The sequence below is a fragment of the Phyllobates terribilis genome, unplaced genomic scaffold, assembly GCF_046119375.1.
Source record: "Phyllobates terribilis strain yellow unplaced genomic scaffold, ASM4611937v1 Scaffold_1__5_contigs__length_1240528914, whole genome shotgun sequence".
NCBI lineage: Eukaryota > Metazoa > Chordata > Amphibia > Anura > Dendrobatidae > Phyllobates > Phyllobates terribilis.
The window spans coordinates 1,230,596,091-1,230,620,983 of NW_027362761.1; the positions used below are offsets into that span (position 1 = coordinate 1,230,596,091).

Sequence of the window (24,893 nt, forward strand, 5' to 3'; positions counted from 1 at the left end):
GGCCGTAGTGACCGCAATTCAACGGGTGGCGTAGTCGACATAAAGAACATCTAGAAACATCATAAGGACTGCCACACACTGAGCTTGACACCCTGGGCACGGACCGGATCACAGCCACTCGGAGACTACAACCCCCATCTGATCCGGCTCCGGGTATCCCCAACAACACTGGCCCAGGGGGCGCGTCACAATCAAGAGGGGTGGTCTGAGTTTCTGCCACTTGCTGAATTTGCTCTTAACAATCATACATCCTCTTCTGCTGGGTGTTCTCCTTTTTTTTGTTGTACTGGGAGACATCCGTCGTTTGGGTCATTCTCCAAATTGGTATCGGCTGTGCCGGAGGAGGAGAATTTTTCCGGTGATTTGGAGAGAGTTTGGACTGATGTACATTGTAACCTTCAAGAGGCTAACAAAAAATCTAAGAGGTACTTTGACAGGAAACGTCAAGAGGTTTTGTTTACGGTTGGTGACATGGTTTGGTTGTCCTCTAAGAATCTGCGGTTGAGGATTCCTTCTAAGATATTGGGCCCGAAGTTTGTAGGGCCTTTTAAGGTACTTCAGGTGGTTAACCAGTCTGCTGTTAGGTTGGATGTCCCTACCTCCTGGAAGATTAATCCTGTGTTTCATGTTTCCTTGTTGAAAAAGGCTGATGTATCTGATAGGGACGCCACTGTCTCTGTTCCTCCGGTGTTGGTAGACGGTGAATATGAAATTTCTCGTATTCTTAATTCTAGATGGCATAGAGGGAGATTGCAGTATCTCGTCGCTTGGAAAGGTTTCGGTCCTGAGGATAACTCCTGGGTAAAGGCGGATGATGTCTCTGCTCCTAGACTTGTCGCAGCGGTTCACAAGAGGTTTCCTGATTAGACCTGGGCCTGGAGGATCCGGAGGATCCTCATAGAAGAGGGGGTACTGTTAGAACCCTCCTGTTAGTTTTTTTTCTATTTTGTTGGTCACATGACTTTCTGCCTATATAATCCAGGTCCGCCCTTCTGGCCTTGCTGGACTTCAGTGTTTCTTTTACTCTTAAGCTAGCCAGGTGCCTTGTACCTAACTCTGTAGTTAGCTTGGCCTTTGGACCACTAGTACTTTTGTTTGTTTGTCTTTGCTCTGCTACAAATTCTGCTAGGAGGTGTCCATCTATATCCCAGTCCTTAGTTCTTGTAGGGACCCCTCCCTTATATCTATAGGTCTGCATTCAGACTAGCCGAGGACTTAGGCGGGTCTGTTCACAAGGAACAGGTCCCCCGCTGCATCGTAGGGAATCAGCTTAGTCCTATTGTAGGGACAGTTTTCCTATCTTTCCTTAGTGCTTGTAGCAGTTCCTAATATGTTAGTTCTGAAGCTGAAAATGTATATCCCATCAATATTGGATTGATACAAACCGAAATATTTATAACTTTCCTTTGGCACTGAACTGTCTAGTTGCAGATATCCAGTTTCCTCTGAAGAGAACAAGAGTTACCTCTAAAGGTGTTAGATTCCCACTTCTCTATCTCTTGAATTTACAAATCTCAGTCGTTCTGCCTTCTTCCCACAATTGATATCCTGTTTTAATTACCTGTACACTACTGGGAGCCTCTGACTTCAAAATGAACTTGAATGGTTAGCCCTTTATGTCTTAATTAGCTTTCGTCACTACACCATATGTTCAGTGTGGTTCTACTTCCAAAAGGGTTTTAGATTGTAAGCTCTTTTGTCCTTCTGGAGATTCTGTGTGTGGAGGGGGGGTGAATGCTCCCTTCCTGGAGATGCCTTATGGAATAAAATTTTTCTATGACAGGCATAGAAAGATTAATATCCAAGAAGAAGAGAGAGAGATGTAATAATGATAATGCTGATATATAGAAAGAACATCGCCCTCAGTAATTAACGGCCAGAGATATAGCTGTTATTGCAAAATACTGTATCTTTATTAAATAAAATACAACATGTAATATATAACAGTAAAAAACAAATAAGAGTGACTAGGATGAGAGACCCAATAGGGGTTAAGATCGAAAAAAAACCTAAAAGAGAAAGGAAAGCCTTAACCCAATTGCAGGTGTAACTCCATAATTAATACCCAGGTGTTATAAATAATCAGGCAATGTGGTCAGAGTCCGACTTGTTGGAGAGACACCTAGGCTATGAATCTGAGTTTAATCAAATGATGCAGCAAGCAGATAAAAGTGTCTAAAGTAATCTGCTTAAAATTATCAGAATAGCCGCACATTACCTGACGAAGCCACTTCGGTGAAACGCGCGTCGAGGCGCGCTATTCATTCCCCTTTGCAGACTTCTCTTACCCGGTCATCATTATGTCACAAGGTAATGTGCGGCTATTCTGATCATTTTAAGCAGATTACTTTAGACACTTTTATCTGCTTGCTGCATCATTTGATTAAACTCAGATTCATAGCCTAGGTGTCTCTCCAACAAGTCGGACTCTGACCACATTGCCTGATTATTTATAACACCTGGGTATTAATTATGGAGTTACACCTGCAATTGGGTTAAGGCTTTCCTTTCTCTTTTAGTTTTTTTTTCGATCTTAACCCCTATTGGGTCTCTCATCCTAGTCACTCTTATTTGTTTTTTACTGTTATATATTACATGTTGTATTTTATTTAATAAAGATACAGTATTTTGCAATAACAGCTATATCTCTGGCCGTTAATTACTGAGGGCGATGTTCTTTCTATATATCAGCATTATCTTTATTACATCTCTCTCTCTTCTTCTTGGATGTTCAAATTTTGATTGCTAGCTTTTCTTATAGGTTTACATAGAAAGATTAATGTTGGCATGTCTAGTGGTCTTTGGCAGAGAAGGAATAATGTGAGTATCCCAGGTGGTCTAAGGCATAGAAAGTTTAAGTGCTGACTTCATCAATAAATACAAAATAATAGAATTTTATTCATACACAATTAGAATAAATATACACAAAACAGATCAACAGTGAGGTAGACAAAAAAGGAATTAACCAGTCACCCTGAAATGCAATAAACTGGGCAAAATGAGTTAAAGGTTGTGAAGTGTAAACCAATGGGGTTATATGATGGTTAATAGAGAGGGAATTTCTATAGATTAATTCTTTATAAGGAAAAATCCATATATGTATCAAGTCTCTGAATCATACAATTTCCTGGGACATATATACACCACAGAGAATCACCACTCTCATTATTGTCAGATAGAGCACCATCTACCACTACCACAACCATACAGGTAACCAGTATTTGTAACAGATCAAACTCACCCATAGGAAAGTGCAGGGATCCCTGTTGAAAAAGCTAACGCACGTCCGGGGCGCGTTGTTAGTGTCCCTGGTGGTCTAGGGCCGAGAAGGATTAATGTTAGTGTGACGATACATCTTATAATTTTAATCAGCCCGACAATTAAATTTGTTAAGCCAAGATAAATACACTATTGTGTTTGTGTTGACTTATAAATGTATGTGAATTTCTGTGGCTGGCCAAGAAGGACAGACCAGTATTTGTATAAAACTGAATGTTGACTTCTCTTTGTTTGGAAACAATGATGTGTGTTAATATGCTAATGACATATTGTACTAAGCTAGCTAGATGTGAATTTAAAGAACAGGATTGTTAGCACCACGCCGGATCCCTGCTCTGACAGGCAGGGTCTCCGGCGTGTCACTTCACTCACCCGCGCTGCGGTCGGTGCTTCCCTTCACATGCTCTGCCTGTTTCTAGCAGGGCTTCCAGCCATGTCCTTAGGGCACACGCGTGCGCTCCTGCACTCTTAAAGGGCCAGCGCGTGCACTTGCTACACCTATAGAAATATATAAGCGCCATTAACACCCAGAAATGTATTAAAACGTTGCAATCATCATTGGCTCCAATCTCCTCCCTCTCATGTCCCGACTCTGCATTGAAGCATTATAACGAAATATTGCTTTGCGCCCTGGATGGAGCCGCACCTCCTACACAGAGAACAACTCGGCACAGACGGCGACAACCCTGGCACACGCTTCAAACATGTCTTCTCCACAGGTGCTCTAGGTGCGTCGAACGGCTGTGGAGAAAATCTAATCTGGCCGAAGATTTCATCCATTATAAATTTATGCTTAAAACCTATAACTCTGCCCTTCACCTCTCCAAACAAACCTACTTTAACAACCTCATAATCTCACTGTCCAATAATCCTAAATGCCTCTGCGACACTTTTCATTCTCTCCTCAATCAAACAGCACAGGCCCCGACCACCGACCTCAGCGCTGACGATCTGGCCAATTATTTCAAAGGAAAAATTGACCATATCCTACAGGAAATTTTCTCTCAATCCCCAAATGTTTTGCATGCTCCTCCCTCCTGCAGTGCATCTTGCTCACTTTCTGACTTTTAACCAGTCATGGAAGAAGAAGTGATCAGGCTCCTTGCATCTTCTCATTCTACCACCTGCACCAGTGACCCTATTCCCTCACATCTCCTTCATTCCTTTTCCCCGGCTGTCACCACTCACCTAACTAAAATATTCAACCTCTCCCTCTCATCTGGTATTCTTCCCCCTCTTTTACACACGCCAGCATACATCCATTACTTAAAAAAACATCCCTCTACCAGAACTGTGCTGCTATCTACAGACCGGTCTCTTATCTTCCCTTTACCTCTAAACTCCTGGAACACCTGGTCCATTCCCGTCTAATCCGCTATCTCTCAGACAACTCTCTTCTTGACCCTTTACAATCTGGTTTCCGCTCTTTACATTCTACTGAAACTGCCCTCACTAAAGTCTCTAATGATCTACTAACAGCTAAATCTAATGGTCACTGCTCCCTGCTGATCTCCTGGATCTCTCTGCAGCATTCGACACTGTGGATCACCAGCTCCTCCTCACTATGCTTCGCTCTATCAGCCTCAAGGACACTGTTCTCTCCTGGTTCTCCTCCTATCTCTCTGACCGCTCCTTCTCTGTGTCTTTTGCCGGCTCCTCCTCCTCCCTACTTCCCCTTACTGTCGGGGTTCCTCAGGGTTTAGTCCTAGGCCCCCTTCTTTTCGCCTTATACACCGCTGACAAACCATCAGCAGATTCGGTTTTCAGTACCATCTCTATGCTGATGACACCCAATTATACACCTCTGCTCCGGACATCACCCCTGCATTACTACAAAAGACCAATGATTGTCTTTCTGCTGTGTCTAACATTATGTCCTCCCTCTGTCTAAAACTGAATCTGTCAAAAACTGAACTACTCGTCTTTCCTCCCTCCACTAACCTACCTATGCCCGATATTGCCATTTCCATGTACTCCACCATTACTCCCCAGCAACAAGCCCGCTGTCTTGGGGTCATACTTGATTCAGATCTTTCCTTCACTCCTCACATCAAATCACTCGCTCGTTCATGTCATCTACACCTCAAAAACATCTCAAGAATCAGGACTTTTCTCACCTTTGACTCAGTAAAAACCCTTACTGTCGCTCTTATTCATTCTCGTCTGGACTACTGCAACTCTCTACTTATCGGGCTCCCTCTTACTAAACTCTCCCCTCTCCAATCCGTCCTTAACGCAGCAGCCAGGATCATTTTCCTCGCCAACCGCTACACCGATGCCTCTTTCCTGTGCCAGTCATTGCACTGGTTACCCATCCAATATAGAGTTCAATATAAACTCATCACTCTCACTCACAAAGCTCTCCACGATTCAGCACCACTTTACATCTCCTCCCTCGTCTCAGTCTACCACCCTACCGGTGACCTCTGTTCTGCTAATGACTTAAAACTAAAATTCTCCATAATCCGAACCTCACACTTCCGTCTTCAAGATTTCTCACATGCTGCGCCAATTCTTTGGAATCCACTACCCAGGACAATTCGATTAATTCCCAATACCCACAGTTTTAAACGTGCCCTAAAAACCCATTTCTTTAGACTGACCTATCGCCTTAACACACTTAAGTTTGGCCCATATCAAAATTTTCTTCACAATCCTGTTCATCCCATCCATGCACTGATTAGCCTCTGTCTGTACTGTGCACATACTGGCTGGCGACCAGGTCGTGTAGTGCTATGTACTTACCCTATTTAGTATATTATGGATGTATTATACAATATATGTACATTTTATCTTTTGTGTCGCCCCCTTATTACTTTATAGAGTGTAAGCTTATTCTGTAACGTCTGTATTGTCTGTACAGGCCCCCCCCTAAAATTGTAAAGTGCTGCGGAATATGTTGGCGCTGTAGAAATAAAAATTATTATTATTATTATTAGCGTCCCTGGTGGTCTAGTCTAATGTTGGTGTCCCTGGTGGTCTAGTCTGAAGTTGGGGTCCTTGGTGGTCTAGTCTGATATTAGCGTCCCTGGTGGTCTTGTCTGATGTTGGCGTACCTAGTGGTCTAGTGTAACATTAGTATCTTTTGCAGGTCAAGGGCTCTTTACTTCCGTCATGCCCACTACATCCTCCTCCCTTCCCCCGTATGTTATCATGGGGCATCAGTTCCGTGTCTTCTCCTAGCCTTGGTCCTCTGGCAGGCAGCAGTCTTCACATTCTGGGTGTTGTGGGGATCGCCCTCTAGTGGACAGTAACGTGTCTGCTTTGTGTCCTCAGGTCACACTATGGGGATCGCCCTCTAGTGGACAGTAACGTGTCTGCTTTGTGTCCTCAGGTCACACTATGGGGATCGCCCTCTAGTGGACAGTAACGTGTCTGCTTCGTGTCCTCAGGTCACACTATGGGGATCGCCCTCTAGTGGTCAGTAACGTGTCTGCTTTGTGTCCTCAGGTCACACTATGGGGATCGCCCTCTAGTGGACAGTAACGTGTCTGCTTTGTGTCCTCAGCTCACACTATGGGGATCGCCCTCTAGTGGACAGTAACGTGTCTGCTTTGTGTCCTCAGGTCACACTATGGGGATCGCCCTCTAGTGGACAGTAACGTGTCTGCTTTGTGTCCTCAGGTCACACTATGGGGATCGCCCTCTAGTGGACAGTAACGTTTCTGCTTTGTCTCCTCAGGTCACACTATGGGGATCGCCCTCTAGTGGTCAGTAACGTGTCTGCTTTGTGTCCTCAGGTCACACTATGGGGATCGCCCTCTAGTGGACAGTAACGTGTCTGCTTTGTGTCCTCAGGTCACACTATGGGGATCGCCCTCTAGTGGTCAGTAACATGTCTGCTTTGTGTCCTCAGGTCACACTATGGGGATCGCCCTCTAGTGGACAGTAACGTGTCTGCTTTGTGTCCTCAGGTCACACTATGGGGATCGCCCTCTAGTGGACAGTAACGTGTCTGCTTTGTGTCTTCAGGTCACACTATGGGGATCGCCCTCTAGTGGACAGTAACATGTCTGCTTTGTGTCCTCAGGTCACACTATGGGGATCGCCCTCTAGTGGTCAGTAACATGTCTGCTTTGTGTCCTCAGGTCACACTATGGGGATCGCCCTCTAGTGGACAGTAATGTGTCTGCTTTGTGTCCTCAGGTCACACTATGGGGATCGCCCTCTAGTGGTCAGTAACGTGTCTGCTTTGTGTCCTCAGGTCACACTATGGGGATCGCCCTCTAGTGGTCAGTAACGTGTCTGCTTTGTGTCCTCAGGTCACACTATGGGGATCGCCCTCTAGTGGTCAGTAACGTGTCTGCTTTGTGTCCTCAGGTCACACTATGGGGATCGCCCTCTAGTGGACAGTAATGTGTCTGCTTTGTGTCCTCAGGTCACACTATGGGGATCGCCCTCTAGTGGACAGTAATGTGTCTGCTTTGTGTCCTCAGGTCACACTATGGGGATCGCCCTCTAGTGGTCAGTAACGTGTCTGCTTTGTGTCCTCAGGTCACACTATGGGGATCGCCCTCTAGTGGTCAGTAACGTGTCTGCTTTGTGTCCTCAGGTCACACTATGGGGATCGCCCTCTAGTGGTCAGTAACGTGTCTGCTTTGTGTCCTCAGGTCACACTATGGGGCGCCTCTCATCTGGGCTGTGGGTGCTCTGCGCACTATCGGCCATCATTCCTGCATGGACACAACAGACCCCACAAGCTTCCAGCCGTCCCCCCACACAGAGCAGCAGCCTGAAGTTTCGCCTGGCCGGGTACCCCCGAAAGCACAATGAGGGGCGGATCGAGGTCTTCTACAGCCAGGAATGGGGCACAATCTGTGACGATGACTTTACCATGGAGAACGCTCACATTCTGTGCCGCCACCTGGGGTTTACGGAGGCCACGGGGTGGACGCACAGCGCCAAGTACGGGAAAGGAATAGGTGGGTTACCAGCCGGTGGGCACTGAGCCCCGCACCAAACACCAGCTGCCACCTAGAGGTTATCCTCTGTATGAACACTGGGAAGGGAAGGGGACAGGAGAATCATGGCCCCTATTGTGTGTTCCACTCCAGTCACATTCAGAGCGGCATTCATAATTCTGCATGTTTCCCAGTTTGTTTCCAGTGACGGCAGCTCTGGATGGAACTGGAGTAAAAGCGTGTGATGTCCTTGTGACTTGGTGACCGATTACATGGGGGCAGATTTGGGCCTCCTGGTCCCTAAGCAGCTAAAATGTTGTGAGTTGTAGTCTGGTGGTCCCTGGCCCCCATGATACAGACATTTCTGTTTTCCAGGTCGTATCTGGTTGGATAATGTGATTTGTTCAGGAAATGAGAAGAGCATCGCTGATTGCAGCTCCCGCGGCTGGGGCAATAGTGACTGCACCCATGAAGAGGACGCCGGGGTGGTGTGTAAGGACGAGAGGATCCCGGGCTATGTGGAGCCCAACACCATAGAGGTAATGAAGCACCAACTGTGAGCGGGGCACACGAGTCACTGAGCATAGCATGGGAGTCACTGAGCGAGGCACACGAGTCACTGAGCGTAGCATGGGTGTCACTGAGCGAGGCTCACGAGTCACTGAGCGTAGCCACAGGAATCACTGAGCGTAGCATGGGAGTAACTGAGCGTAGCATACGAGTCACTGAGCGGGGCACATGAGTCACTGAGCGTAGCCACGGGAATCACTGAGCGGGGCACACGAGTCACTGAGCGTAGCATGGGTGTCACTGAGCGAGGCTCACGAGTCACTGAGCGTAGCCACGGGAATCACTGAGCGTAGCATGGGAGTAACTGAGCGTAGCATGGGAGTAACTGAGCGTAGCATAGGAGTCACTGAGCGGGGCACATGAGACAATGAGCGTAGCCACGGGAATCACTGAGCGGGGCACACGAGTCACTGAGCGTAGCCGTGGGAATCACTGAGCGGGGCACACGAGTCACTGAGCGCAGCATGGGAGTCACTGAGCGCAGCATGGGAGTCACTGAGCGCAGCATGGGAGTCACTGAGCGTAGCATGGGAGTCACTGAGCGAGGCACACGAGTCACTGAGCGTAGCATGGGAATCACTGAGCGTAGTATGGGAGTCACTGAGCGGGGCACAAGAATCACTGAGCATAGCCGCGGGAGTCACTGAGCGGGGCACACGAGTCACTGAGCGCAGCCGCGGGAATCACTGAGCATAGCACAGGAGTCACTAAGTGTTATCATGGGAAGCACATAGTCTGGCTACAAAGAGGGATACATAAAATGTAGTCGCAGTACAGGACACACAGCGTGGTCACTGGGTGGAAGGCAGCGAGCGTGGCTATGAGACAAGGAGGCAGCGAGCGTGACTATGAGACAAGGAGGCAGAGAGCGTGATTATGAGACAAGAAGGCAGAGAGCGTGGCTATGAGACAAGGAGGCAGGGAGCGTGGCTATGAGACAAGGAGGCAGAGAGCGTGATTATGAGACAAGGAGGCAGAGAGCGTGATTATGAGACAAGGAGGCAGGGAGCGTGGCTATGAGACAAGGAGGCAGGGAGCGTGGCTATGAGACAAGGAGGCAGAGAGCGTGACTATGAGACAAGGAGGCAGCGAGCGTGGCTATGAGACAAGGAGGCAGGGAGCGTGGCTATGAGACAAGGAGGCAGGGAGCGTGGCTATGAGACAAGGAGGCAGAGAGCGTGATTGAGACAAGGAGGCAGAGAGCGTGGCTATGAGACAAGGAGGCAGAGAGCGTGACTATGAGACAAGGAGGCAGAGAGCGTGATTATGAGACAAGGAGGCAGCGAGCGTGGCTATGAGACAAGGAGGCAGAGAGCGTGATTATGAGACAATGAGGCAGGGAGCGTGGCTATGAGACAAGGAGGCAGGGAGCGTGGCTATGAGACAAGGAGGCAGAGAGCGTGACTATGAGACAAGGAGGCAGAGAGCGTGATTATGAGACAAGGAGGCAGCGAGCGTGGCTATGAGACAAGGAGGCAGCGAGCGTGATTATGAGACAAGAAGGCAGAGAGCGTGATTATGAGACAAGAAGGCAGAGAGCGTGGCTATGAGACAAGGAGGCAGAGAGCGTGATTATGAGACAAGGAGGCAGCGAGCGTGGCTATGAGACAAGGAGGCAGGGAGCGTGGCTATGAGACAAGGAGGCAGGGAGCGTGGCTATGAGACAATGAGGCAGAGAGCGTGGCTATGAGACAAGGAGGCAGGGAGCGTGGCTATGAGACAAGGAGGCAGGGAGCGTGGCTATGAGACAATGAGGCAGAGAGCGTGGCTATGAGACAAGGAGGCAGAGAGCGTGGCTATGAGACAAGGAGGCAGCGAGCGTGGCTATGAGACAAGGAGGCAGGGAGCGTGGCTATGAGACAAGGAGGCAGGGAGCGTGGCTATGAGACAAGGAGGCAGGGAGCGTGGCTATGAGACAAGGAGGCAGGGAGCGTGGCTATGAGACAAGGAGGCAGGGAGCAGCGTGGCTATGAGACAAGGAGGCAGAGAGCGTGGCTATGAGACAAGGAGGCAGAGAGCGTGGCTATGAGACAAGGAGGCAGAGAGCGTGGCTATGAGACAAGGAGGCAGAGAGCGTGGCTATGAGACAAGGAGGCAGAGAGCGTGGCTATGAGACAAGGAGGCAGAGAGCGTGGCTATGAGACAAGGAGGCAGAGAGCGTGGCTATGAGACAAGGAGGCAGAGAGCGTGGCTATGAGACAAGAAGGCAGAGAGCGTGGATATGAGACAAGGAGGCAGGGAGCGTGGCTATGAGACAAGGAGGCAGAGAGCGTGATTATGAGACAAGAAGGCAGAGAGCGTGGCTAAGAGACAAGGAGGCAGGGAGCGTGGCTATGAGACAAGGAGGCAGGGAGCGTGGCTATGAGACAAGGAGGCAGGGAGCGTGGCTATGAGACAAGGAGGCAGGGAGCGTGGCTATGAGACAAGGAGGCAGAGAGCGTGATTATGAGACAAGGAGGCAGGGAGCGTGGCTATGAGACAAGGAGGCAGCGAGCGTGGCTATGAGACAAGGAGGCAGAGAGCGTGATTATGAGACAAGGAGGCAGAGAGCGTGATTATGAGACAAGAAGGCAGCGAGCGTGATTATGAGACAAGGAGGCAGCGAGCGTGATTATGAGACAAGAAGGCAGCGAGCGTGATTATGAGACAAGGAGGCAGCGAGCGTGATTATGAGACAAGAAGGCAGCGAGCGTGATTATGAGACAAGAAGGCAGAGAGCGTGATTATGAGACAATGAGGCAGCGAGCGTGGCTATGAGACAAGGAGGCAGAGAGCGTGACTATGAGACAAGGAGGCAGAGAGCGTGATTATGAGACAAGGAGGCAGCGAGCGTGGCTATGAGACAAGGAGGCAGCGAGCGTGATTATGAGACAAGAAGGCAGAGAGCGTGATTATGAGACAAGAAGGCAGAGAGCGTGGCTATGAGACAAGGAGGCAGAGAGCGTGGCTATGAGACAAGGAGGCAGAGAGCGTGATTATGAGACAAGAAGGCAGAGAGCGTGATTATAAGACAAGAAGGCAGAGAGCGTGGCTATGAGACAAGGAGGCAGAGAGCGTGATTATGAGACAAGGAGGCAGCGAGCGTGGCTATGAGACAAGGAGGCAGGGAGCGTGGCTATGAGACAAGGAGGCAGGGAGCGTGGCTATGAGACAATGAGGCAGAGAGCGTGGCTATGAGAAAAGGAGGCAGGGAGCGTGGCTATGAGACAATGAGGCAGAGAGCGTGGCTATGAGACAAGGAGGCAGGGAGCGTGGCTATGAGACAAGGAGGCAGGGAGCGTGGCTATGAGACAAGGAGGCAGGGAGCGTGGCTATGAGACAAGGAGGCAGGGAGCGTGGCTATGAGACAAGGAGGCAGAGAGCGTGATTATGAGACAAGAAGGCAGAGAGCGTGGCTATGAGACAAGGAGGCAGAGAGCGTGATTATGAGACAAGGAGGCAGCGAGCGTGGCTATGAGACAAGGAGGCAGGGAGCGTGGCTATGAGACAAGGAGGCAGGGAGCGTGACTATGAGACAAGGAGGCAGCGAGCGTGGCTATGAGACAAGGAGACAGGGAGCGTGGCTATGAGACAATGAGGCAGAGAGCGTGGCTATAAGACAAGGAGGCAGGGAGCGTGGCTATGAGACAAGGAGGCAGGGAGCGTGGCTATGAGACAATGAGGCAGGGAGCGTGGCTATGAGACAAGGAGGCAGGGAGCGTGGCTATGAGACAAGGAGGCAGGGAGCGTGGCTATGAGACAAGGAGGCAGGGAGCGTGGCTATGAGACAAGGAGGCAGGGAGCGTGGCTATGAGACAAGGAGGCAGAGAGCGTGGCTATGAGACAAGGAGGCAGCGAGCGTGGCTATGAGACAAGGAGGCAGGGAGCGTGGCTATGAGACAAGGAGGCAGGGAGCGTGGCTATGAGACAAGGAGGCAGCGAGCGTGGCTATGAGACAAGGAGGCAGAGAGCGTGGCTATGAGACAAGGAGGCAGGGAGCGTGGCTATGAGACAAGGAGGCAGGGAGCGTGGCTATGAGACAAGGAGGCAGAGAGCGTGGCTATGAGACAAGGAGGCAGAGAGCGTGGCTATGAGACAAGGAGGCAGAGAGCGTGGCTATGAGACAAGGAGGCAGCGAGCGTGGCTATGAGACAAGGAGGCAGCGAGCGTGGCTATGAGACAAGGAGGCAGCGAGCGTGGCTATGAGACAAGGAGGCAGAGAGCGTGGCTATGAGACAAGGAGGCAGCGAGCGTGGCTATGAGACAAGGAGGCAGAGAGCGTGGCTATGAGACAAGGAGGCAGGGAGCGTGGCTATGAGACAAGGAGGCAGGGAGCGTGGCTATGAGACAAGGAGGCAGGGAGCGTGGCTATGAGACAAGGAGGCAGGGAGCGTGGCTATGAGACAAGGAGGCAGGGAGCGTGGCTATGAGACAAGGAGGCAGGGAGCGTGGCTATGAGACAAGGAGGCAGGGAGCGTGGCTATGAGACAAGGAGGCAGGCAGTGAGTGTAGAGGCAGATAATGTGTCTGTGAGATGGGAGGCTGCGAGGCAGGTCTGGAGGAGGAGGAGTAGGCCATATGTGTCTGGAGAAGGATAGAAGGGTCTACAGGAGGAAGAGGAGTCTAAAGGTGTCTGAAGAAGGAGAAGGACATAGCAGTCTTCAGAAGGAGGTAAATGACAGAGATGTCTGGAGAAGGAAGAGGTGTCAGAAGGTAAAGGAATAGGTTACACTAGTTTGGTGGAGGAATACAGAGAAATCTGGAGGAAGAGAATAACAGAGGAGTAGGACAAGGCAGCTGGGAGGGGAAGGAGTATGACATAGGAGTGTGGAGGAGGAGGATTACATAAGTGTCTGACGGAGGAGAAGAGACTGGAGGAGTAGAAAGTGGTCTGGAGGAGGACAGAAGGGGTCTGGTCTGGAGAAGGACAAAGGGGTCTGGTCTGGAGGAGGACAGAAGCGGTCTGGTCTGGAGGAGGACAGAAGGGGTCTGGTCTGGAGGAGGACAGAAGGGGTCTGGTCTGGAGGAGTACAGAAGGGGTCTGGTCTGGAGGAGGACAGAAGGGGTCTGGTCTGGAGGAGGACAGAAGGGGTCTGGTCTGGAGGAGGACAGAAGGAGTCTAGTCTGGAGGAGGAGGACGAAAGGGGTCTGGTCTGAGGGAGGACATAGGGGTCTGGTCTGGGTGGAGGGCAGAGGGGTCTGGATAAAGATGATAATGACTGGAGGAGGGGGAGGACAAAGTGGACTGAGAGGAATATGGAGGTGAAGAGGGATACAGATAAGTCTGGAGGAGAAGGACAACAGAAAGGTCTGGAGGAGGACAGGTGTCTGTAGCTTGATGATAGAGGGGTCTAAAGGAGGACGACAGAGGAGTATGAAAGAACAGTAGCAGGACCCAGGTTTCTGGAGGAGTAGCCAGAAAGAAGTGTCTGGAGAAAGGAGGCAGAGGGGTTTGGAGGATAAAGAGAGGGATCTGGGGGAGGAGGAGTATGACATGGTGGCCTGAAGGAGTACAGACAATGGAGGAGGAGGGCAAAGTGGCCTGAAAGTGAAGAATGGAAGAGTCTGGAAGAGAACAATTAAGGAGTTTGAAAAAGGACAATAGTGGGGTCTGGTGGAGGAGGATAGAAGGGTCTGGAGGAAATAGATGGGTCTGGAGGAGAAACAGCAAGACAAAGTGGTCTGAAAGGAAGATGGAAGAGTCTTGATGGAGGAGGACAGAGGGGTCTGAAGAATGAGGATAGAGGTGTCTAAAGGATGAGCACAAAAGAGCTGGAAGGAGTAGGACAGAAAAGTCTACAGGAGGAAGACAAAGGGGTCCGGAGGAGGATAACACATAGGTCTGGAGGAGGAAAAGGACAAAAAGGTCTGAGGGATTAGGAGGAGGACAGGGGGGTCTGGAGGACGAGGACAGAGGAGCCTGGAAGAGAAGGATTTAGGTGTTTGAAAGAGGATGATAGAGGGGTCTGGTGGAGGAGAATAGACGGTTCTGGAGGAGAAAGATAGAGATGTCGGGAGGAGCAGAACAGAGAGGTCTGGAGGAGGAGGATGACAGAAGGGTCTAGTGGATTAGGAGGAGAACACAGGAGTCTGGAGCAGAAGGAGGACAGAGGAGTACAGAGGAGAAGGAGGACAGAGGAGTCTGGAGGAGGAGGACAGAGGAGCCTGGAAGAGAAGGATTTAGGTGTTTGAAAGAGGATGATAGAGGGGTCTGGTGGAGGAGAATAGACGGTTCTGGAGGAGAAAGATAGAGGTGTCGGGAGGAGCAGAACAGAGAGGTCTGGAGGAGGAGGATGACAGAAGGGTCTAGTGGATTAGGAGGAGAACACAGGAGTCTGGAGCAGAAGGAGGACAGAGGAGTACAGAGGAGAAGGAGGACAGAGGAGTCTGGAGGAGAAAGATAAAGGTGTCGGGAGGAGCAGAACAGAGAGGTCTGGAGGAGGAGGATGACAGAAGGGTCTAGTGGATTAGGAGGAGAACAGAGGAGTCTGGAGGAGAAAGATGGGTGTCTGAAGGAAGAGAATAGATGGATCTGGTGGAGTCAAGAGGGAGGAGAAGTGAGGGGTCAGGAAGGGCGGCTCGGAGGACGGCTATATGGCTGACAATAGCTCTGTGCACTCTGTCATCATAGACGGAGCAGAAGCAGCTGGAGGAGATCCGCCTGCGTCCCGTCATCGCCACCGCCAAGAACCGGCTGCCCATCACTGAGGGCGTCCTGGAGATCAAGAGCAGCGACTCCTGGGAGCAAGTGTGTGACGAGGGGCTGGACCCAGAAGAACAGTCATGTGGTCTGCGGGATGATGGGATTCCCCTCCGACAAGAAATACAACAAGAACTTCTACAAGTAAGAATGATGGGAGTGATCATCTCCACAGCAGTATATAGATGATGGGAGTGATCATCTCCACAGCAGTATATAGATGATGGGAGTGATCATCTCCACAGCAGTATATAGATGATGGGAGTGATCATCTCCACAGCAGTATATAGATGATGGGAGTGATCATCTCCACAGCAGTATATAGATGATGGGAGTGATCATCTCCACAGCAGTATATAGATGATGGGAGTGATCATCTCCACAGCAGTATATAGATGATGGGAGTGATCATCTCCACAGCAGTATATGGATGATGGGAGTGATCATCTCCACAGCAGTATATAGATGATGGGAGTGATCATCTCCAGAGCAGTATATAGATGATGGGAGTGATCATCTCCAGAGCAGTATATAGATGATGGGAGTGATCATCTCCACAGCAGTATATAGATGATGGGAGTGATCATCTCCACAGCAGTATATGGATGATGGGAGTGATCATCTCCAGAGCAGTATATATATGATGGGAGTGATCATCTCCAGAGCAGTATATAGATGATGGGAGTGATCATCTCCACAGCAGTATATAGATGATGGGAGTGATCATCTACAGAGCAGTATATAGATGATGGGAGTGATCATCTCCACAGCAGTATATAGATGATGGGAGTGATCATCTCCAGAGCAGTATATAGATGATGGGAGTGATCATCTCCAGAGCCGTATATAGATGATGGGAGTGATCATCTCCAGAGCAGTATATAGATGATGGGAGTGATCATCTCCAGAGCCGTATATAGATGATGGGAGTGATCATCTCCAGAGCCGTATATAGATGATGGGAGTGATCATCTCCACAGCAGTATATAGATGATGGGAGTGATCATCTCCACAGCAGTATATAGATGATGGGAGTGATCATCTCCACAGCAGTATATAGATGATGGGAGTGATCATCTCCAGAGCAGTATATAGATGATGGAAGTGATCATCTCCAGAGCAGTATATAGATGATGGGAGTGATCATCTCCACAGCAGTATATAGATGATGGGAGTGATCATCTCCAGAGCAGTATATAGATGATGGGAGTGATCATCTCCAGAGCCGTATATAGATGATGGGAGTGATCATCTCCAGAGCAGTATATAGATGATGGGAGTGATCATCTCCAGAGCCGTATATAGATGATGGGAGTGATCATCTCCAGAGCCGTATATAGATGATGGGAGTGATCATCTCCACAGCAGTATATAGATGATGGGAGTGATCATCTCCACAGCAGTATATAGATGATGGGAGTGATCATCTCCAGAGCAGTATATAGATGATGGGAGTGATCATCTCCAGAGCAGTATATAGATGATGGGAGTGATCATCTCCAGAGCCGTATATAGATGATGGGAGTGATCATCTCCAGAGCAGTATATAGATGATGGGAGTGATCATCTCCAGAGCCGTATATAGATGATGGAGTGATCATCTCCAGAGCCGTATATAGATGATGGGAGTGATCATCTCCACAGCAGTATATAGATGATGGGAGTGATCATCTCCACAGCAGTATATAGATGATGGGAGTGATCATCTCCAGAGCAGTATATAGATGATGGGAGTGATCATCTCCAGAGCAGTATATAGATGATGGGAGTGATCATCTCCAGAGCAGTATATAGATGGCGGGAGTGATCATCTCCACAGCAGTATATAGATGATGGGAGTGATCATCTCCAGAGCAGTATATAGATGATGGGAGTGATCATCTCCACAGCAGTATATAGATGATGGGAGTGATCATCTCCAGAGCAGTATATAGATGATGGGAGTGATCATCTCCAGAGCAGTATATAGATGGCGGGAGTGATCATCTCCAGAGCAGTATATAGATGATGGGAGTGATCATCTCCACAGCAGTATATAGATGATGGGAGTGATCATCTCCAGAGCAGTATATAGATGATGGGAGTGATCATCTCCAGAGCAGTATATAGATGATGGGAGTGATCATCTCCAGAGCAGTATATAGATGATGGGAGTGATCATCTCCACAGCAGTATATAGATGGCGGGAGTGATCATCTCCACAGCAGTATATAGATGATGGGAGTGATCATCTCCACAGCAGTATATAGATGATGGGAGTGATCATCTCCAGAGCAGTATATAGATGATGGGAGTGATCATCTCCACAGCAGTATATAGATGATGGGAGTGATCATCTCCAGAGCAGTATATAGATGATGGGAGTGATCATCTCCACAGCAGTATATAGATGATGGGAGTGATCATCTCCAGAGCAGTATATAGATGAAGGGAGTGATCATCTCCACAGCAGTATATAGATGATGGGAGTGATCATCTCCTCAGCAGTATATAGATGCGGGAGTGATCATCTCCTCAGCAGTATATAGATGGCGGGAGTGATCATCTCCACAGCAGTATATAGATGATGGGAGTGATCATCTCCAGAGCAGTATATAGATGATGGGAGTGATCATCTCCAGAGCAGTATATAGATGATGGGAGTGATCATCTCCAGAGCAGTATATAGATGATGGGAGTGATCATCTCCAGAGCAGTATATAGATGATGGGAGTGATCATCTCCAGAGCAGTATATAGATGATGGGAGTGATCATCTCCACAGCAGTATATAGATGATGGGAGTGATCATCTCCAGAGCAGTATATAGATGATGGGAGTGATCATCTCCACAGCAGTATATGGATGATGGGAGTGATCATCTCCAGAGCAGTATATAGATGATGGGAGTGATCATCTCCAGAGCAGTATATAGATGATGGGAGTGATCATCTCCACAGCAGTATATAGATGATGGGAGTGATCATCTCCACAGCAGTATATAGATGATGGGAGTGATCATCTCCAGAGCAGTATATAGATGATGGGAGTGATCATCTCCACAGCAGTATATAGATGATGGGAGTGATCATCTCCAGAGCAGTATATAGATGATGGGAGTGATCATCTCCAGAGCAGTATATAGATGATGGGAGTGATCATCTCCACAGCAGTATATAGATGGCGGGAGTGATCATCTCCACAGCAGTATATAGATGATGGGAGTGATCATCTCCAGAGCAGTATATAGATGATGGGAGTGATCATCTCCACAGCAGTATATAGATGATGGGAGTGATCATCTCCACAGCAGTATATAGATGATGGGAGTGATCATCTCCACAGCAGTATATAGATGATGGGAGTGATCATCTCCACAGCAGTATATAGATGATGGAGTGATCATCTCCAGAGCAGTATATAGATGATGGGAGTGATCATCTCCACAGCAGTATATATATGATGGGAGTGATCATCTCCAGAGCAGTATATAGATGATGGGAGTGATCATCTCCACAGCAGTATATAGATGATGGGAGTGATCATCTCCACAGCAGTATATAGATGATGGGAGTGATCATCTCCAGAGCCGTATATAGATGATGGGAGTGATCATCTCCACAGCAGTATATAGATGATGGGAGTGATCATCTCCACAGCAGTATATAGATGATGGGAGTGATCATCTACAGAGCAGTATATAGATGATGGGAGTGATCATCTCCACAGCAGTATATAGATGATGGGAGTGATCATCTCCAGAGCAGTATATAGATGATGGGAGTGATCATCTCCAGAGCAGTATATAGATGATGGGAGTGATCATCTCCAGAGCAGTATATAGATGATGGGAGTGATCATCTCCAGAGCCGTATATAGATGATGGGAGTGATCATCTCCAGAGCCGTATATAGATGATGGGAGTGATCATCTCCACAGCAGTATATAGATGATGGGAGTGATCATCTCCACAGCAGTATATAGATGATGGGAGTGATCATCTCCAGAGCAGTATATAGATGATGGGAGTGATCATCTCCACAGCAGTATATAGATGATGGGAGTGATCATCTCCACAGCAGTATATAGATGATGGGAGTGATCATCTCCAGAGCAGTATATAGATGATGGAAGTGATCATCTCCAGAGCAGTATATAGATGATGGGAGTGATCATCTCCACAGCAGTATATAGATGATGGGAGTGATCATCTCCAGAGCAGTATATAGATGATGGGAGTGATCATCTCCAGAGCCGTATATAGATGATGGGAGTGATCATCTCCAGAGCAGTATATAGATGATGGGAGTGATCATCTCCAGAGCCGTATATAGATGATGGGAGTGATCATCTCCAGAGCCGTATATAGATGATGGGAGTGATCATCTCCACAGCAGTATATAGATGATGGGAGTGATCATCTCCACAGCAGTATATAGATGATGGGAGTGATCATCTCCAGAGCAGTATATAGATGATGGGAGTGATCATCTCCAGAGCAGTATATAGATGATGGGAGTGATCATCTCCAGAGCCGTATATAGATGATGGGAGTGATCATCTCCAGAGCAGTATATAGATGATGGGAGTGATCATCTCCAGAGCCGTATATAGATGATGGGAGTGATCATCTCCAGAGCCGTATATAGATGATGGGAGTGATCATCTCCACAGCAGTATATAGATGATGGGAGTGATCATCTCCACAGCAGTATATAGATGATGGGAGTGATCATCTCCAGAGCAGTATATAGATGATGGGAGTGATCATCTCCAGAGCAGTATATAGATGATGGGAGTGATCATCTCCACAGCAGTATATAGATGATGGGAGTGATCATCTCCAGAGCAGTATATAGATGATGGGAGTGATCATCTCCACAGCAGTATATAGATGATGGGAGTGATCATCTCCAGAGCAGTATATAGATGATGGGAGTGATCATCTCCAGAGCAGTATATAGATGGCGGGAGTGATCATCTCCAGAGCAGTATATAGATGATGGGAGTGATCATCTCCAGAGCAGTATATAGATGATGGGAGTGATCATCTCCAGAGCAGTATATAGATGATGGGAGTGATCATCTCCAGAGCAGTATATAGATGATGGGAGTGATCATCTCCAGAGCAGTATATAGATGATGGGAGTGATCATCTCCACAGCAGTATATAGATGGCGGGAGTGATCATCTCCACAGCAGTATATAGATGATGGGAGTGATCATCTCCACAGCAGTATATAGATGGCGGGAGTGATCATCTCCACAGCAGTATATAGATGATGGGAGTGATCATCTCCACAGCAGTATATAGATGATGGGAGTGATCATCTCCAGAGCAGTATATAGATGATGGGAGTGATCATCTCCACAGCAGTATATAGATGATGGGAGTGATCATCTCCAGAGCAGTATATGGATGATGGGAGTGATCATCTCCACAGCAGTATATGGATGATGGGAGTGATCATCTCCAGAGCAGTATATAGATGATGGGAGTGATCATCTCCAGAGCAGTATATAGATGATGGGAGTGATCATCTCCACAGCAGTATATAGATGATGGGAGTGATCATCTCCACAGCAGTATATAGATGATGGGAGTGATCATCTCCACAGCAGTATATAGATGATGGGAGTGATCATCTCCACAGCAGTATATAGATGATGGGAGTGATCATCTCCACAGCAGTATATAGATGATGGGAGTGATCATCTCCACAGCAGTATATAGATGATGGGAGTGATCATCTCCACAGCAGTATATAGATGATGGGAGTGATCATCTCCACAGCAGTATATAGATGATGGGAGTGATCATCTCCAGAGCAGTATATAGATGATGGGAGTGATCATCTCCAGAGCAGTATATAGATGATGGGAGTGATCATCTCCACAGCAGTATATAGATGATGGGAGTGATCATCTCCAGAGCAGTATATAGATGATGGGAGTGATCATCTCCAGAGCCGTATATAGATGATGGGAGTGATCATCTCCACAGCAGTATATAGATGGCGGGAGTGATCATCTCCACAGCAGTATATAGATGATGGGAGTGATCATCTCCACAGCAGTATATAGATGATGGGAGTGATCATCTCCACAGCAGTATATAGATGATGGGAGTGATCATCTCCAGAGCCGTATATAGATGATGGGAGTGATCATCTCCAGAGCAGTATATAGATGATGGGAGTGATCATCCCCAGAGCAGTATATAGATGATGGGAGTGATCATCTCCACAGCAGTATATAGATGGCGGAGTGATCATCTCCACAGCAGTATATAGATGATGGGAGTGATCATCTCCACAGCAGTATATAGATGATGGGAGTGATCATCTCCAGAGCAGTATATAGATGATGGGAGTGATCATCTCCAGAGCAGTATATAGATGATGGGAGTGATCATCTCCACAGCAGTATATAGATGATGGGAGTGATCATCTCCACAGCAGTATATAGATGATGGGAGTGATCATCTCCACAGCAGTATATAGATGATGGGAGTGATCATCTCCACAGCAGTATATAGATGATGGGAGTGATCATCTCCACAGCAGTATATAGATGATGGGAGTGATCATCTCCACAGCAGTATATAGATGATGGGAGTGATCATCTCCACAGCAGTATATAGATGATGGGAGTGATCATCTCCAGAGCAGTATATAGATGATGGGAGTGATCATCTCCACAGCAGTATATAGATGATGGGAGTGATCATCTCCACAGCAGTATATAGATGATGGGAGTGATCATCTCCAGAGCAGTATATAGATGATGGGAGTGATCATCTCCACAGCAGTATATAGATGATGGGAGTGATCATCTCCAGAGCAGTATATAGATGATGGGAGTGATCATCTCCACAGCAGTATATAGATGGCGGGAGTGATCATCTCCAGAGCAGTATATAGATGATGGGAGTGATCATCTCCACAGCAGTATATAGATGATGGGAGTGATCATCTCCAGAGCAGTATATAGATGATGGGAGTGATCATCTCCACAGCAGTATATAGATGATGGAGTGATCATCTCCACATCAGTATATAGATGATGGGAGTGATCATCTCCACAGCAGTATATAGATGATGGGAGTGATCATCTCCACAGCAGTATATAGATGATGGGAGTGATCATCTCCAGAGCAGTATATAGATGATGGGAGTGATCATCTCCAGAGCAGTATATAGATGATGGGAGTGATCATCTCCACAGCAGTATATAGATGATGGGAGTGATCATTTCCAGAGCAGTATATAGATGATGGGAGTGATCATCTCCACAGCAGTATATAGATGATGGGAGTGATCATCTCCACAGCAGTATATAGATGATGGGAGTGATCATCTCCACAGCAGTATATAGATGGCGGGAGTGATCATCTCCAGAGCAGTATATAGATGATGGGAGTGATCATCTCCACAGCAGTATATAGATGGCGGAGTGATCATCTCCACAGCAGTATAGAGATGATGGGAGTAATCATCTCCAGAGCAGTATATAGATGATGGGAGTGATCATCTCCAGAGCAGTATATAGATGATGGGAGTGATCATCTCCACAGCAGTATATAGATGGCGGGAGTGATCATCTCCACAGCAGTATATAGATGATGGGAGTGATCATCTCCAGAGCAGTATATAGATGATGGGAGTGATCATCTCCAGAGCAGTATATAGATGATGGGAGTGATCATCTCCACAGCAGTATATAGATGGCGGGAGTGATCATCTCCACAGCAGTATAGAGATGATGGGAGTAATCATCTCCACAGCAGTATATAGATGGCGGGAGTGATCATCTCCACAGCAGTATATAGATGATGGGAGTGATCATCTCCACAGCAGTATATAGATGATGGGAGTGATCATCTCCACAGCAGTATATAGATGATGGGAGTGATCATCTCCAGAGCAGTATATAGATGATGGGAGTGATCATCTCCACAGCAGTATATAGATGATGGGAGTGATCATCTCCACAGCAGTATATAGATGATGGGAGTGATCATCTCCAGAGCAGTATATAGATGATGGGAGTGATCATCTCCAAGAGCAGTATATAGATGATGGGAGTGATCATCTCCAGAGCCGTATATAGATGATGGGAGTGATCATCTCCACAGCAGTATATAGATGATGGGAGTGATCATCTCCAGAGCAGTATATAGATGGCGGGAGTGATCATCTCCAGAGCAGTATATAGATGATGGGAGTGATCATCTCCACAGCAGTATATAGATGATGGGAGTGATCATCTCCACAGCAGTATATAGATGATGGGAGTGATCATCTCCACAGCAGTATATAGATGATGGGAGTGATCATCTCCACAGCAGTATATAGATGATGGGAGTGATCATCTCCAGAGCAGTATATAGATGATGGGAGTGATCATCTCCAGAGCAGTATATAGATGATGGGAGTGATCATCTCCACAGCAGTATATAGATGATGGGAGTGATCATCTCCAGAGCAGTATATAGATGATGGAGTGATCATCTCCACAGCAGTATATAGATGATGGGAGTGATCATCTCTACAGCAGTATATAGATGATGGGAGTGATCATCTCCAGAGCAGTATATAGATGATGGGAGTGATCATCTCCAGAGCAGTATATAGATGATGGGAGTGATCATCTCCAGAGCAGTATATAGATGATGGGAGTGATCATCTCCAGAGCAGTATATAGATGATGGGAGTGATCATCTCCAGAGCAGTATATAGATGATGGGAGTGATCATCTCCACAGCAGTATATAGATGATGGGAGTGATCATCTCCACAGCAGTATATAGATGATGGGAGTGATCATCTCCAGAGCAGTATATAGATGATGGGAGTGATCATCTCCAGAGCAGTATATAGATGATGGGAGTGATCATCTCCACAGCAGTATATAGATGATGGGAGTGATCATCTCCAGAGCAGTATATAGATGATGGGAGTGATCATTTCCACAGCAGTATATAGATGATGGGAGTGATCATCTCCAGAGCAGTATATAGATGATGGGAGTGATCATCTCCACAGCAGTATATAGATGATGGGAGTGATCATCTCCAGAGCAGTATATAGATGATGGGAGTGATCATCTCCACAGCAGTATATAGATGATGGGAGTGATCATCTCCACAGCAGTATATAGATGATGGGAGTGATCATCTCCAGAGCAGTATATAGATGATGGGAGTGATCATCTCCACAGCAGTATATAGATGATGGGAGTGATCATCTCCAAGCAGTATATAGATGATGGGAGTGATCATCTCTACAGCAGTATATAGATGATGGGAGTGATCATCTCCACAGCAGTATATAGATGATGGGAGTGATCATCTTCCAGAGCAGTATATAGATGAATGGGGAGTGATCATCTCCAGAGCAGTATATAGATGATGGGAGTGATCATCTCCAGAGCAGTATATAGATGATGGGAGTGATCATCTCTACAGCAGTATATAGATGATGGG

General features: G+C 47.6%; 1 protein-coding gene across 1 annotated transcript in view; it reads left to right on the forward strand.

The window, feature by feature from the left end:
* Positions 1-24,893, forward strand: part of LOXL3 (lysyl oxidase like 3) — a 155,044-nt gene that overhangs the window by 37,614 nt on the left and 92,537 nt on the right. The window contains 4 exon segments of the mRNA XM_073649999.1: positions 7,890-8,201; positions 8,556-8,719; positions 15,361-15,489; positions 15,491-15,573. Coding sequence (XP_073506100.1) covers positions 7,890-8,201; positions 8,556-8,719; positions 15,361-15,489; positions 15,491-15,573 — 688 coding nt within the window.